Genomic DNA, 13718 nt, shown 5'->3' with positions numbered 1-13718 from the left:
TGCAAGTGTAGCCCCCAAGACCCCTCTGGGACACCTTGCAAGTGTAGCCCCCAAGACCCCTCTGGGAGACCTTACAATGGTAGCCCCTAAGCCCCCACTGGGACACCTTACAATGGTAGCCCCTAAGACCCCTCTGGGACACATTACAATGGTAGCACCTATAAGACCCCTCTGGGACACCTTACAATGGTAGCACCTATAAGACCCCTCTGGCACGCCTGGTCCGTTTAACTTGCTTGATTTTATAGGTTTGAACCTTAACAAGTAGTTTACACATATGCAGGATATTCGACAAAAAAACATGATATATGTATTAAGAATAACTTAGTTCAATCATATGATCCGAAACAAATAAAATCATAATTAATTTACATGCAATGAGGAAAGGAACAGTTTTTAAGAGGATATGACATTAAGCAATGTGACATTAAGTGCGACGATTCGACAAGTTATGTTTAAGATATGTGTAGTTTTCTTAGATATAGGTCTTTTTTTTACGTTTTAGTTATATTGCTTTGTTATTTTTTTAACGTTAAGATTGAAGGTACAAATGGCTTAATTATTAATAATTGTTCATTTATTTCTTGAACCAAATTGATGTTTCAAACTTTTGTTTTTATTCATTGGTGTCCTCAAAATGACTTATTGACCATTGTTTATGCACAGGTACTAGCCTCGTCTGTTAATACACCCACAGGTACTAGCCTCGTCTGTCAATACACCCACAGGGACAGGTACTAGCCTTGTCTGTCAATACACACACAGGTACTAGCCTCGTCTGTCAGTACACCCACCGGTACTAGCCTCGTCTGTCAATACACCCACAGGGACAGGTACTAGCCTTGTCTGTCAATACACACACAGGTACTAGCCTCGTCTGTCAGTACACCCACAGGTACTAGCCTTGTCTGTCAATTCACCCACAGGTTCTAGCCTCGTCTGTCAGTACACCCACAGGTACTAGTCTCGTCTGTCAATGCACCCACAGGTACTAGCCTCGTCTGTCAATACCCCCACAGGTACAGGTACTAGCCTTGTCTGTCAATACACCCACAGGTACTAGCCTCGGTTGTCAATACACCCACAGGTACTAGCCTCATCTGTCAATACACCCACAGGTACTAGCCTTGTCTGTCAATACACCCACAGGTACTAGCCTCGGTTGTCAATACACCCACAGGTACTAGCCTCGTCTGTCAATACATCCACAGGTACTAGCCTCGTCTGTCAATACACCCACAGGTACTAGCCTCGGCTGTCAATATACCCACAGGTACTAGCCTCATCTGTCAATACACCCACAGGCACTAGCCTTGTCTGTCAATACACCCACAGGTACTAACCTCGTCTGTCAGTACACCCACAGGTACTAGCCTCGTCTGTCAATACACCCATAATGTTTTATTGATGGGTGTATTGATAGACGAGCTAGAACCTGTAGTTTATGTGAAAAAGTCAGCTTTTGGGTCATTTGGATACATATTATCTATCAGATTACAGGAATTGAACTAATTTCTGTTTATTTTCTAATTCAATTTTTCATTTGTTCATTTTGATTAACATTTCTAGCTTCATATAACCTATTATGGCAGTATATATGTATGATGTGCTATTTAATTGCCAGAGATTTGTCTTTTCTAAATGGTGTAAGTTATCCTGAAGATAGTAACCAGGTATCTGACAGATCCCAGTGTTTAACAAGTATCTCTCTGAACGAGTGTACATATACCCAATGATGTAAATTGGAGGTTTAACAAGATTTTCAGGCATTTACCAATAATATTTCAGATATTACTGTTTAAGGCTGTATGGTACATTCCTGTGGAACTCAGAAAGCATTCCATATATTGATACACTGTACTATAATTAAAGAATATTATTGAACATTAACATAAAACAGCTGGTACAATATGTAAGGTAGCATATTTCCTTTAGGGACTTAGCCACTTAACATAAAACAGCTGGTACAATGTGTAAGGTAGCATATATCCTTCAGGGACTTAGTCACTTAACATAAAACAGCTGGTATAGATGTGTAAGGTAGCATATATCCTTCAGGGACTTGGTCACTTAACATTTAAAACAGCTGGTACAATGTGTAAGGTAGCATATATCCTTGAGGGACTTAGTCACTTAACATAAAACAGCTGGTACAATGGGTAAGGTAGCATATATCCTTGAGGGACTTAGTCCCTTAACATAAAACAGCTGGTACAATGTGTAAGGTAGCATATATATTTCCTTGAGGGACTTAGTCACTTTACGTAAACAGCTGGTACAATGTGTAAGGTAGCATATATATTTCCTTGAGGGACTTAGTCACTTAACATAAAACAGCTGGTACAATGTGTAAGGTAGCATATTTCTATAAATCAGGGCCCATATTCATGAAACTGTTATAATAAAGCCGACTTTCTTATAACTAGCTTAAATAGTGCATAAAGGTAAAAAAAGTCAAGTGTAAACATTGGAAATGTTTTGGGTTTTTTTTGGCTTAAAGTGTCTCCAAATTATATATATATAAATATGATCATTTTATTGATAATTCATCACTGGCACAAAAAAGAATCTGTTTTTGAGCATGAGAACGGTTTCATGAATACAGACCCAGAATTGTTATCTTGACAACTACATTGTTCTGAGGCAGATTTCACTACACCATGTGGGTGAACTTTTACAATACTGGTGCATAAACATGCATATGTTGTTATATACCAAAACAGTACTGTTAATTAAGTAAAGTTATGAAGTGATGACCAGATTTAAAATATGTCAAAAATATAGACCTTGGTAGTGACTTGATGGTGTCCATTGTATGATGAAGTGGCCGGAGTCTGTGAGATGTTATGCATTGATTATAGTAAGCTTAGTTAGCAGTCGGTGAGATGTTATACAGTGATTATAGTAAGCTTAGTAAGCACTAAGCAGTCTGTGAGATGTTATACAGTGATTATAGTAAGCTTAGTAAGCACTAAGCAGTCTGTGAGATGTTATATAGTGATTATAGTAAGCTTACTTAGCAGTCTGTGAGATGTTATACGGTGATTATAGCAAGCTTAGTTAGCAGTCTGTGAGATGTTATACGGGGATTATAGTAAGCTTAGTTAGCAGTCTGTGAGATGTTATACAGTGATTATAGTAAGCTTAGTAAGCACTAAGCAGTCTGTGAGATGTTATATAGTGATTATAGTAAGCTTACTTAGCAGTCTGTGAGATGTTATACGGTGATTATAGTAAGCTTAGTAAGCAGTCTGTGAGATGTTATACGGTGATTATAGCAAGCTTAGTTAGCAGTCTGTGAGATGTTATACAGTGATTATAGTAAGCTTAGTAAGCACTAAGCAGTCTGTGAGATGTTATATAGTGATTATAGTAAGCTTACTTAGCAGTCTGTGAGATGTTATACGGTGATTATAGTAAGCTTAGTTAGCAGTCTGTGAGATGTTATACGGTGATTATAGTAAGCTTAGTAAGCAGTCTGTGAGATGTTATACGGTGATTATAGTAAGCTTAGTAAGCAGTCTGTGAGATGTTATACAGTGATTATAGTAAGCTTAGTAAGCTGTCTGTGAGATGTTATACAGTGATTATAGTAAGCTTAGTAAGCTGTCTGTGAGATGTTATACAGTGATTATAGTAAGCTTAGTAAGCTGTCTGTGAGATGTTATACAGTGATTATAGTAAGCTTAGTAAGCACTAAGCAGTCTGTGAGATGTTATACAGTGATTATAGTAAGCTTAGTAAGCAGTCTGTGAGATGTTATACAGTGATTATAGTAGGCTTAGTTAGCAGTCTGTGAGATGTTATACGGTGATTATAGTAAGCTAATTAGTAAGCAGTCGTTTAGTTATCTGTGATAGCATGTCTATTAATCACAATGATGTACCTGTACATGTCTGTTTAGATACTCAGTGTATATAATGTACATACTGTTATGAAATAAAGTTACATAGTTAAGTTTTCTGATATATATATCGCTTATATTTACTTTTTTAGTTCACCTGGCACAAAGTGCCTGTGAGCTTATTGTAATGTGTGTCGACCGTCGTCTGTTTACCGTCAAGTTGTTAAGCTCACCTGGCCAAAAGGTCAGATATGTCGCATTGACCTACTTTAAAGTTCAGAGAGGTCAGATATATATATGTAAAATAAACTTCAAACAACTTTTTCTGAAGAACCGAAATGTGTATATTCATGATCATAATATCTAGCAGGTAGCTTCCTTGGGTGGAGTCCAAAAGTTTGCAAATAAAAATGACCATGACCTACTTTTAAGGTCACAGAGGTCAAATATGTCAAAAACCTCAAACGACTTCTTCTGAAGAATGGACAGACCTAGAATCAGGATATCAAAAATCTAAAAGCTTAAAGTCATGTTTGGCAAGTAACATGCTGGAGTAATTATATTTGGTCAAAAGCTTGTTGTAGAAGGAAATGACTCATATAAAAGGTCAATGGAGTTGAATGTTGTTAAACACTCGAATGACTTCCTCTGAAGAACCATAAGGCTAAGAAAGGCAATAATGTGTGTAGCTCGTTTACATGGAGTGCCACATTGTTTAGGAATAAAGGTCACATATATTGGGTCTTACATCCGCTTGAACTTCTTGGTACTAAATTTGTTCTGGAGCATTGTTTGGCCATTTGGGGCTCAATATTTCTCCCAGGACCCGATATGACATATACAGTTAAGTATTTCAAGTTCTTTTTATAAGTCGGAATAAAGGGATTTTTAGCCTACCATCGTCAGATGATGTGCTATTCAAATCACCCTGCATCCGTGGTCCGTCCTTAAACAATTCTTGTTAGCGCTATTTCTCATAAAGTATTGGAGGGATCTTTCTCAAATTTCATATGAAGTTTCCTGATGGTCCTTAGTTATGCATATCGTTTTTTGGGACTGATCGCAAAACCAAGATGGCCGACAGGCAGCCATCTTGAATTTGAGAGTTTACGTTCGTTAACGCTATTTCTCAGAAAGTACTTGAGGGAACTTTTTCAAACTTCAAATAAAGGTTCCCCATGATCCTTAGTTATGCATTTATCGTTTTTTTGGGACTGATCACAAAACCAAGTTGGCCGACAGGCAGCCATCTTGAATTTGAGAGTTAATTGTTAGCACTGTTTTTCAAGATGTTCTAGAGGGGTCTTTCTCTCAAAATTTGTCACGAAACTTCCCAATCATCCTAGTTACGCATACTAAATTTATGGACAAAAGGGAAAACCAAGAATTTGAGAATGAAAGTTGGAAGCGTTATTTCTCAGAATGTTCAGGAGGGGTCTGTCTCAAATTTCACATGAAGGTTACCCATGGTTCTTAGTTCCGCATTTCGAATTTTAGGGATAATTGGAAAACCAAGATAGCTGGCAGGTGGTCGTATTGAAAAGGGAAGTAAGAAGGTTTTTTAGCCCTATTGCTCAAAAAGTTTTGGAGGGATCTTTATCAAATTTCACATAAGGGTTCCTCTTGTTCTTTGTTATGCATATCAAATCATATCGGCCGGGTATCTTTTTACAGTGAAAGTTTGTTATCGTTATTTTTCGGAATTAACTGGAAGAACTTTTCTCAAATTTGATATGTAGGTTCCTCTTCACTCAGTGGTCCTGAGTTGTGCATGTTAACTTTTGAGGTTGATCAAAAGATTGATTATGATGGCAGAAAGGCAGATCAAACTGATATAGAACTAATGAAGATGGTACTAAGGTGGGTACCAAGATCCCTCTGGGATCTCTTGTCCTTTATTTTCTAATATCTGTTTCCCAGTATCCTCAGTGATATGTTGACGGTAAGATGATTGTACAGCGGAATTTTATTTTATGGAATTGGTTACTTTTTAGTGAACGAGAAAAAGAATAGACTATTCCCATCTATTTTGTCCATGGTGCTTTAAGTTGATGACGGATTTAAATAACTGAAAAAGCGATGTACCGAAAGACGAAAGACCTTGACGAAAATGGCCGACGCTTAAAAAAACTGGATAGCAATATCATTGATAAAAAGGGGAGAACAATGGAAAAAAAGTACATGTACATAAACTGAGGTAGGCTTTAACAGCAGAAATGAAATGTTTGAGCCTTTAACAGAGGATGCATGTTGACAAGAAACATCTAGGTGTGCCGTACAAGCCTCCCAACCTTCTATCACAACGAATTTGAAAACTCAGGCCACTGAATCCTTTCCCAACTGCTCTGTATCCATATCGTGGACAGACACCCCCACCAATTACAGAAATAACCATCAACGGTCAGATAGTCATCAGAAATACCAATCTGATAGAAGTACACCCAATAAAAAGGGAACAAAGGAGACAAGAAATGAAACACCATCAGCAAGCAAAAGTCACCCACCATCCAAGTGATTAAAGAGGTGTATCAACCAGTCAAACAATCATTAATGACTCAGGATGTGGGGGGGAAAACCCACTGATCGAGGTGGTAAGTACACAACTGGGAAAGGAAACAAGTGAATGTTACTATACACAGGATAGTAGAGGTACATACATGTACATAGACGGGATTCATGACCAATTTCCACGTATCCGTGGGAGCGTGAGCGAAAATAACAGGAATATGCTATTGTTAACGAAAGGTTTTGTGTGATGGTTATATTTTCCTTTCTAAAATGGATTTACCTTTGTATTTAAATGCTTATGAAGGTGTTTTCTTATATTTCTTAAATTTCTTAAGTTTCATGATAAATTCCTGGAAATTGCCCATTTCTGGAAAATAACTTAAGAAGATACCAAGCTGTAAACATCGCCGATGAACGGTCGAACAACTAAGTTGTTTTTATCTTATGGATACTGACAACTGTTCTATATTCATGATACATGAACTATTTCCAGCACTGTTATCCCCGGATATGTAGTATGTCAAAGAAAGTTGCAAACACTAAGTGGAAAGGAAAGCGGCAATACCATCGAAAAGAAGAACCAAGGAACCATCTTTATGAAAGAAACACCCAGAAGCATTGATCACCAACCAAGCATAACGAGGAAATTGGCCACTCTGTATATCAGCATTTCATCGAGCCAAGGAGAGGTAGTATATGGAACGGCGTCCGGTACCCTTGTGTGACAGTCAAGGTGAGCACATTACACATGGAAATTGAGAAGAGATCATAAGACACTGACAAGGACAAAAATCCAAACCTGCATGCTCTGATACAGACATCCTGTCACAAGCCATTGGATGTATGTACCACCAAGAGGTGACAGCACGAACCGAGAACTCACTGAACCGAAAACTCACTGAACCGAGAACTCACTGATAGGTCACTCTTCAGCATGACCATTCTGAAAGCTTGTTGCTATAAAGTCATACAGAATCGAATTCGGATGTAAGTAGCTCGAGTTACCAGGCTAAGACATGTTGACGGATAGATTACACCAGACATCTATCTGTCAAAATGTGTAAGTTTGGTGTTAGGAACAAAGGATCTCGGGCTAGGATGGAAGTAGCTCAGTTTGGTGTTAGGGCCAGAGGGAACTCGGGCTAGGATAGAAGTAGCTCAGTTTGGTGTTAGGGCCAGAGGGAACTTGGGCTAGGATGAAAGTAGCTCAGTTTGGTGTTAGGGCCAGAGGGAACTTGGGCTAGGATGGAAGTAGCTCAGTTTGGTGTTAGGGCCAGAGGGAACTCGGGCTAGGATGGAAGTAGCTCAGTTTGGTGTTAGGGCCAGAGGGAACTCGGGCTAGGATGGAAGTAGCTCAGTTTGGTGTTAGGGCCAGAGGGAACTCGGGCTAGGATGGAAGTAGCTCAGTTTGGTGTTAGGGCCAGAGGGAACTCGGGCTAGGATGGAAGTAGCTCAGTTTGGTGTTAGGGCCAGAGGGAACTCGGGCTAGGATGGAAGTAGCTCAGTTTGGTGTTAGGGCCAGAGGGAACTCGGGCTAGGATGGAAGTAGCTCAGTTTGGTGTTAGGGCCAGAGGGAACTCGGGCTAGGATGGAAGTAGCTCAGTTTGGTGTTAGGGCCAGAGGGAACTCGGGCTAGGATGGAAGTAGCTCAGTTTGGTGTTAGGGCCAGAGGGAACTTGGGCTAGGATGGAAGTAGCGTCAAGGCCCGTATCCATGTAACCGTTGTCATGCTCAAGCATAAAACCTGTGCTCAAACCAACTATCTTGTAACTCACTTAAATCATGTCAAACTTTCGAAACGTCAAACGTAAACATTGAAAACGGTATTCAGGTTTAAGTCTCTTCATTTTTTTCCCCAAATCATTGACAAAATAAGTTTTGTTTATTAATTTATAACCGAAACAAGAAATCAGGCTTGAGCACAATCTCCATTCTTGAGCATGAGAATGGTTTTATGAATACGGGCCCAGATAATTAAAGTGAACATATTTCTCAGCTGTATTTATGTCTGATTTTAACTTACTGATAGTCTGTTCATCGGCTCATATAGCACAAATCTCTATTTCCTTTACCTGTGAAATATAATTGTCATTCAAAGAAGAATATTTTCTATTTTATGCAATTTGCATCTACATTACAATCTCGCCGGAAACTTATTTATCATATTAAATGAATTTTCCAACTAGATCTATATCTCTTTCGACTGATCAACATAATATCAGACGATGGACCTCTCTTGGCGTTTCTATGAGGTAATAGGTAATATTGTGCCTGTCTTTGAGAAGGGAGATGTCAACGATGTAAATAATTACAGAGGTATTACTCTTGCTAGCTGTTTGGGGAAACTTTTCACGTCAATCATTAATAATAGGCTTGTGTTATTTGATCAAATATATAGTAAAATAACGGATGCTCAGTTTGGCTTTAAGAAAAACTTGTCTACTATTGACGCCATATTTGCTTTACAGTCTTTGTTTAACCGCACTCTAAAACGTAAAAAAAAATAAAAAATATACTGTTGCTTTAATGATTATACAAAGGCTTTTGATTTCGTCAATAGACAAAACTTGTGGTTCAAATTGATAAAAGACGGCATTGATGGGAGATTATTAAAGCTAATAAGGTCATTTTATAGTAGTGTTAAATGTTGTGCTAAGCGTAATGGTTCATTATCTAATTGTTTCAATTGTGAAAATGGATTGTTTCAACGTGAAATTTTATCACCAGTATTGTTTACATTATATGTTAATGATTGCGAAATGCAATTTTTAATTGACAACTGCCAGTCGATAGAAATCCAAACACTGATTTTGTTTCTTTTGATGTACGCAGACGATATGGTGATATTTTTCGAAACGCCAGTGGGTCTGCAAGATATGTTACACACTTTAGAATCGTACACAAAACAAAAAACAAAATATTCTTGTGTTTCGAAATGGGGCTATCTTGAGAAATAATGAATGATGGAAATACAGTGGTTGTCAGCTAGAAATTGTAAATGAATTTAACTGCTTAGGAATCTTACTAATTACAATGGAACCTTTAGAAAAACACAACAAAAATTGCAGATCAAGGAAGAAAGGCTTTGTTTTCAGTTATGAATGTATGATGGAAAAAATATTTTAATATTGAAATTCAATTATCAGTTTTTCATACGTATATAAATAGCATTCTAAGCTACGGTTCTGAAATAATATTATACTTATATTCAATAAGTATTGAAAAAAAATCATGCTTTGTTTTGTAAACGACTGCTTGGTGTAAGAAAGTAATATTATGGTTTATTTAGAACTTGGAAGGTATCCATTGTCATTGGTAAGAAAGTTAAGAATTATTAGATATTGGATTAAGTTAAAAAGGACTAATAATTGTATATTGCAAGCATGTTATAAAGATATGTTAGAGAATAAGGATAAATGGGGTTTAAACATAAAAAATGATTTATTTAGAATTGGCATTGGTTACATATGGGAAACAAAAATAAATGATGATAATTATGTGCTATAATGTTATTAGAGAAAGACTTATTATGGATATATATAAGGACAAGAATGCAAAGAAAACGTAAGGACATCTTGAAAGGGTTATATCTATACATATCTTCATAACCAGTTTGATTTACAGTGTTACTTAAGAAAACCATTATCTAAAGAATATTTGAAAGAGATTACAAAAATAAGTTAACTGCTGATAATCTAAATATAGAAAAAGGTAGATATCAAAATATTGAGCGTAGTCTTAGAGTGTGTACTGTATGTAATTTAAATGATGTTAAAGATGAGTTTCATTTTATGTTGAAATGTCCATGTTATTCGGATTTGCGTGTTAAATTTTTGAAAAAAATACTATATAAAAACCAAGTATGTTTAAAATGATAAATCTATTTAATGTAAATAACACAAAAGAACTTGTCAATTTGGCCAAATATATAAAAGCGGCAAATGTAAGAAGAAACCAATTAACTTAATTTGTTACACTCTCCATACTGTTTGTATTGTATTGTATTGTATTGTCTGTAGATATTGTAAATATACATCTCACTTTTGAAACCGACGTGTCAAAAGACTCAAGGTAATACAGAACTTGGACTATGACAAGAGGAGTTATAACATAAACATGTTGTTTATATTTATATTATAATACGCTCGCCTTTATTTTGCTGAGGTTTCAGTATATGCTTTCTATGAAAGGTAGCATTTATTAAAAGTGGTCAATGTATTAATTGTTTCTGGATCGTTATCCTCGACATTCCGATGGCAAGAAATGTAGTGCATTGAAATGAAATTGCACAAATACTTCGAAAATTAATTTAAGCAAATAATAATACTTGAATGAGATTATTTCATTTATTAGTTTAACCAATATGTTTCTGTCTCCAGATGGGTTGATGAAAGGAAGCGTTCCTGTCCAAAGCCCTGGGTAAGATATCAGTCACTTCGTAACCTAATTAAACTCAGTAGGTCATAGCGTAATTATCGATAATGAAAACTTTGTTTCCGTCAATGTCTTAGAAGGGGGTACATTTGATGTAGCTCATTTTATTACTGACAAAATAATGCTTATATTTTCCAGAAGTTTTATTTTTGCTGATAATATACGGGAACTATACCCATAAACCCTGCGAATGGGTTATCTTAATTACCTTATATTTATCACAGAGAAACAGTCTGGTTTATTGTGTCCAACCGATGTTGTAAGAAATGACTTGTTACACCACGGATTGAAAGCGCAATGCAATACTAAGGTATGTTTTTTCTTATCATATGAAAAGTAAAGATAACAATGATTCATTCGTATGATTATTTCATTTTTATTATTAAACTGATTCTACATTTCATCATGTTTATACAGGAAAATTGAAAAACAAACACTTTAAGCCATATATGGCTGAAGAGATTATACTGTACTTTTTGTAGTTTGTAGTTTTCTAAGAGTCTGTAGTCAAATTGTACTTTTCGATGAATCTTTAAATCGGGAAATGAAACCGTTTGTGACAAGAAAATGGTTGTCCTTATTTTTCTAAATAACATTTTACACTTTAGTTGACCATCATACAAATCACGTTCAAAAGTGGTCAGAGAACCTTATCTTATAATGGTCTAAATTTGTCAACGTTATACTGCGGAGGCGAACAATGCACTGTTCAAGATCATTTAAAACATTTTTTTCAGCTGATTATGTATAGTTCTAAAACATCAACAAGATACTCGTGATATTTATAGCTTCATGTTTGATAAACAAACGCTTTTATATCCCAAAATGTTCATGACAGTAGATTTTGTTTAGATATACTGGAACCTTTACTTTTGTTCAGTGGATCATTAGACTCGAACACCAGTGCTTTGTTTATTTCTTCTCGCTTGTGAAGCAGTGACTTCTTTTGTTGAGTCAATTTCCTTTTGACTACACAGAAACCGATGACAGTAGCAATATTTATAGCAAGAAGTATGCAGATAGTGATGACGTAGCCTATCCTGTGATGGATATATTTCTTCCATTGGGCATGATGAAACCACGAATAGTGATGATGATGATGATGATGATGATTTTCCTCGTCTCGCTTATACTTGTGTCTGTGCTCTTGCTCTGAAAAAAAACATAGCCGTGCAGTTAGAGTTATCTCCCTTACGATGAACAACATGAGATGTTATCCATTATATTCGGATGAAGATTTTTTTTTAATGGAATCTATTTTTATTTATTTTATTTATTTTACAACAGTTATGAATGAAGTTATTTCAACTTGTACTTATCACTATTCTTTGCTCGGATGTACGCGCGTTGGGTCTTAATGTGAGAGGAAACCGGAGTACCAGGCGAAAACCAACGTGATCAGGCAGGTGACCCCATACCTTGTCACGTTCGATCGGGGAATCGAACCCCGACCGTGTTTGTGAAAGGCGAGTGCGTTATTCACTGCGCCACCCTACCACCCCAGAAGCTTTTTTTTTTATTTCAAAATACAAACATCATCTACAGTGGTTATTTTTTGGGTTTGATATCAACGAAAATAAAAATCATTTTGATAACTCAGAAACAAAGCGAGCATCCACCCTTTGGTATTCTTACTGGCCATGTTTCCACAACACAACATAACATAACATAAATTATTCCTTACTTTTCTTTCCAGAAGTTAACCTTTTGAACTCTTCCTCAGAGAATTCGAAATCTCCACACGTGGGGAATCCTTCTGGAGTGGGAGTCATGTCGGAGATGTCTCCTTCCTGGAAAAGGACGGCCATGCCAGCGACCTGGTGCATCTCAATGTGACAATGCATGAACCAGAATCCTGGAAAAGTATATTAATCATATAATAACCTGGTAATTATTCCTTTTTTCTGAAATTCTGTAGTTATCCGTTAACTTTATTAGTTCCTATTCTTGCTCTTGCTGAGAGGTAAACCGTCATTGCCATGTATTGTTTTTTTAAGGAAATACTGAACTTACAGAAAAACAATCAATGAAGTATCAGATCATTCCCAAAATATGGAAATTTTGTAATATTTAAATATGTTGAATTATGAACTATTGGCTAGGAGGACTAATTTACTTTTCATGACATTTTATATATACCCTGTAGGTACTCCAAAACAACCGTAGAACGTGATTTAAGATAATACGCCTACCTGGGTTATCAGACCGGATACGCGTCACCACGTACCCTTTCCTGGGAATAATTATCGTGTCCTTCATAGGCGGGTTGTCGAGGTTCAGTCCTGGAACGTTACCCTGTTCCCAGGACCTGTTTCTCCAGTGCGGATTATTACAACTCTGAGTGTTGCACTGAATGTCCGTATTGTCTGCATCGATACGTCCTGTCTGGGGGTCATATGTTGGATACACTGTTTTCAAAACGTGAAAGTGATGGCCGTGCATATGAACGGGATGTGCCATTCCAAATACCGCATCGTCTGCAAAATAAGGAAATTAAAGTAAATTCATCTGTTTTACGTGTTAATGCTATGTATGTTTCATATTTTAAATGTTACGCAATACATATTTAACAGCACATACAAATTATCCTCATTTTAAAACTCTTCATTGTGTATTACAGGTAATGTCCTGGCATTTTCATAAGACAACGTGTAAACAATTCTCAATATGTAAAATGTACGTAACACTCACAGGTAATGTAAAATGTACGTAACACTCGCAGGTAATTGTAAAATGTACGTAACACTCACAGGTAATGTAAAATGTACGTAACACTCACAGGTAATGTAAAATGTATGTAACACTCACAGGTAATGTAAAATGTACGTAACACTCATAGGTAATGTAAAATGTACGTAACACTCACAGGTAATTGTAAAATGTACGTAACACTCACAGGTAATGTAAAATGTACGTAACACTCACAGGTAAT

General features: G+C 36.6%; 1 protein-coding gene across 1 annotated transcript in view; it reads right to left on the bottom strand.

Moving 5' to 3' along the window:
* Positions 1-11127: 11127 nt before the first annotated feature.
* Positions 11128-13718, bottom strand: part of LOC110445273 (laccase-2-like) — a 27475-nt gene continuing 24884 nt past the window's right edge. The window contains exons 13-15 of the mRNA XM_021489795.1: positions 12979-13263; positions 12471-12641; positions 11128-11938 (exon numbers count right to left, since the gene is read on the bottom strand). Of these exons, the coding sequence (XP_021345470.1) occupies positions 11616-11938; positions 12471-12641; positions 12979-13263 (779 nt within the window). The 3' untranslated portion in view covers positions 11128-11615. The remainder of the gene's footprint in view (positions 11939-12470; positions 12642-12978; positions 13264-13718) is intronic.

Source organism: Mizuhopecten yessoensis, unplaced genomic scaffold (assembly GCF_002113885.1).
Source record: "Mizuhopecten yessoensis strain PY_sf001 unplaced genomic scaffold, ASM211388v2 scaffold2159, whole genome shotgun sequence".
NCBI lineage: Eukaryota > Metazoa > Mollusca > Bivalvia > Pectinida > Pectinidae > Mizuhopecten > Mizuhopecten yessoensis.
The sequence above is the reverse complement of the archived record's forward strand: the minus strand, read 5'-3'. Positions and strand labels throughout refer to the sequence as shown.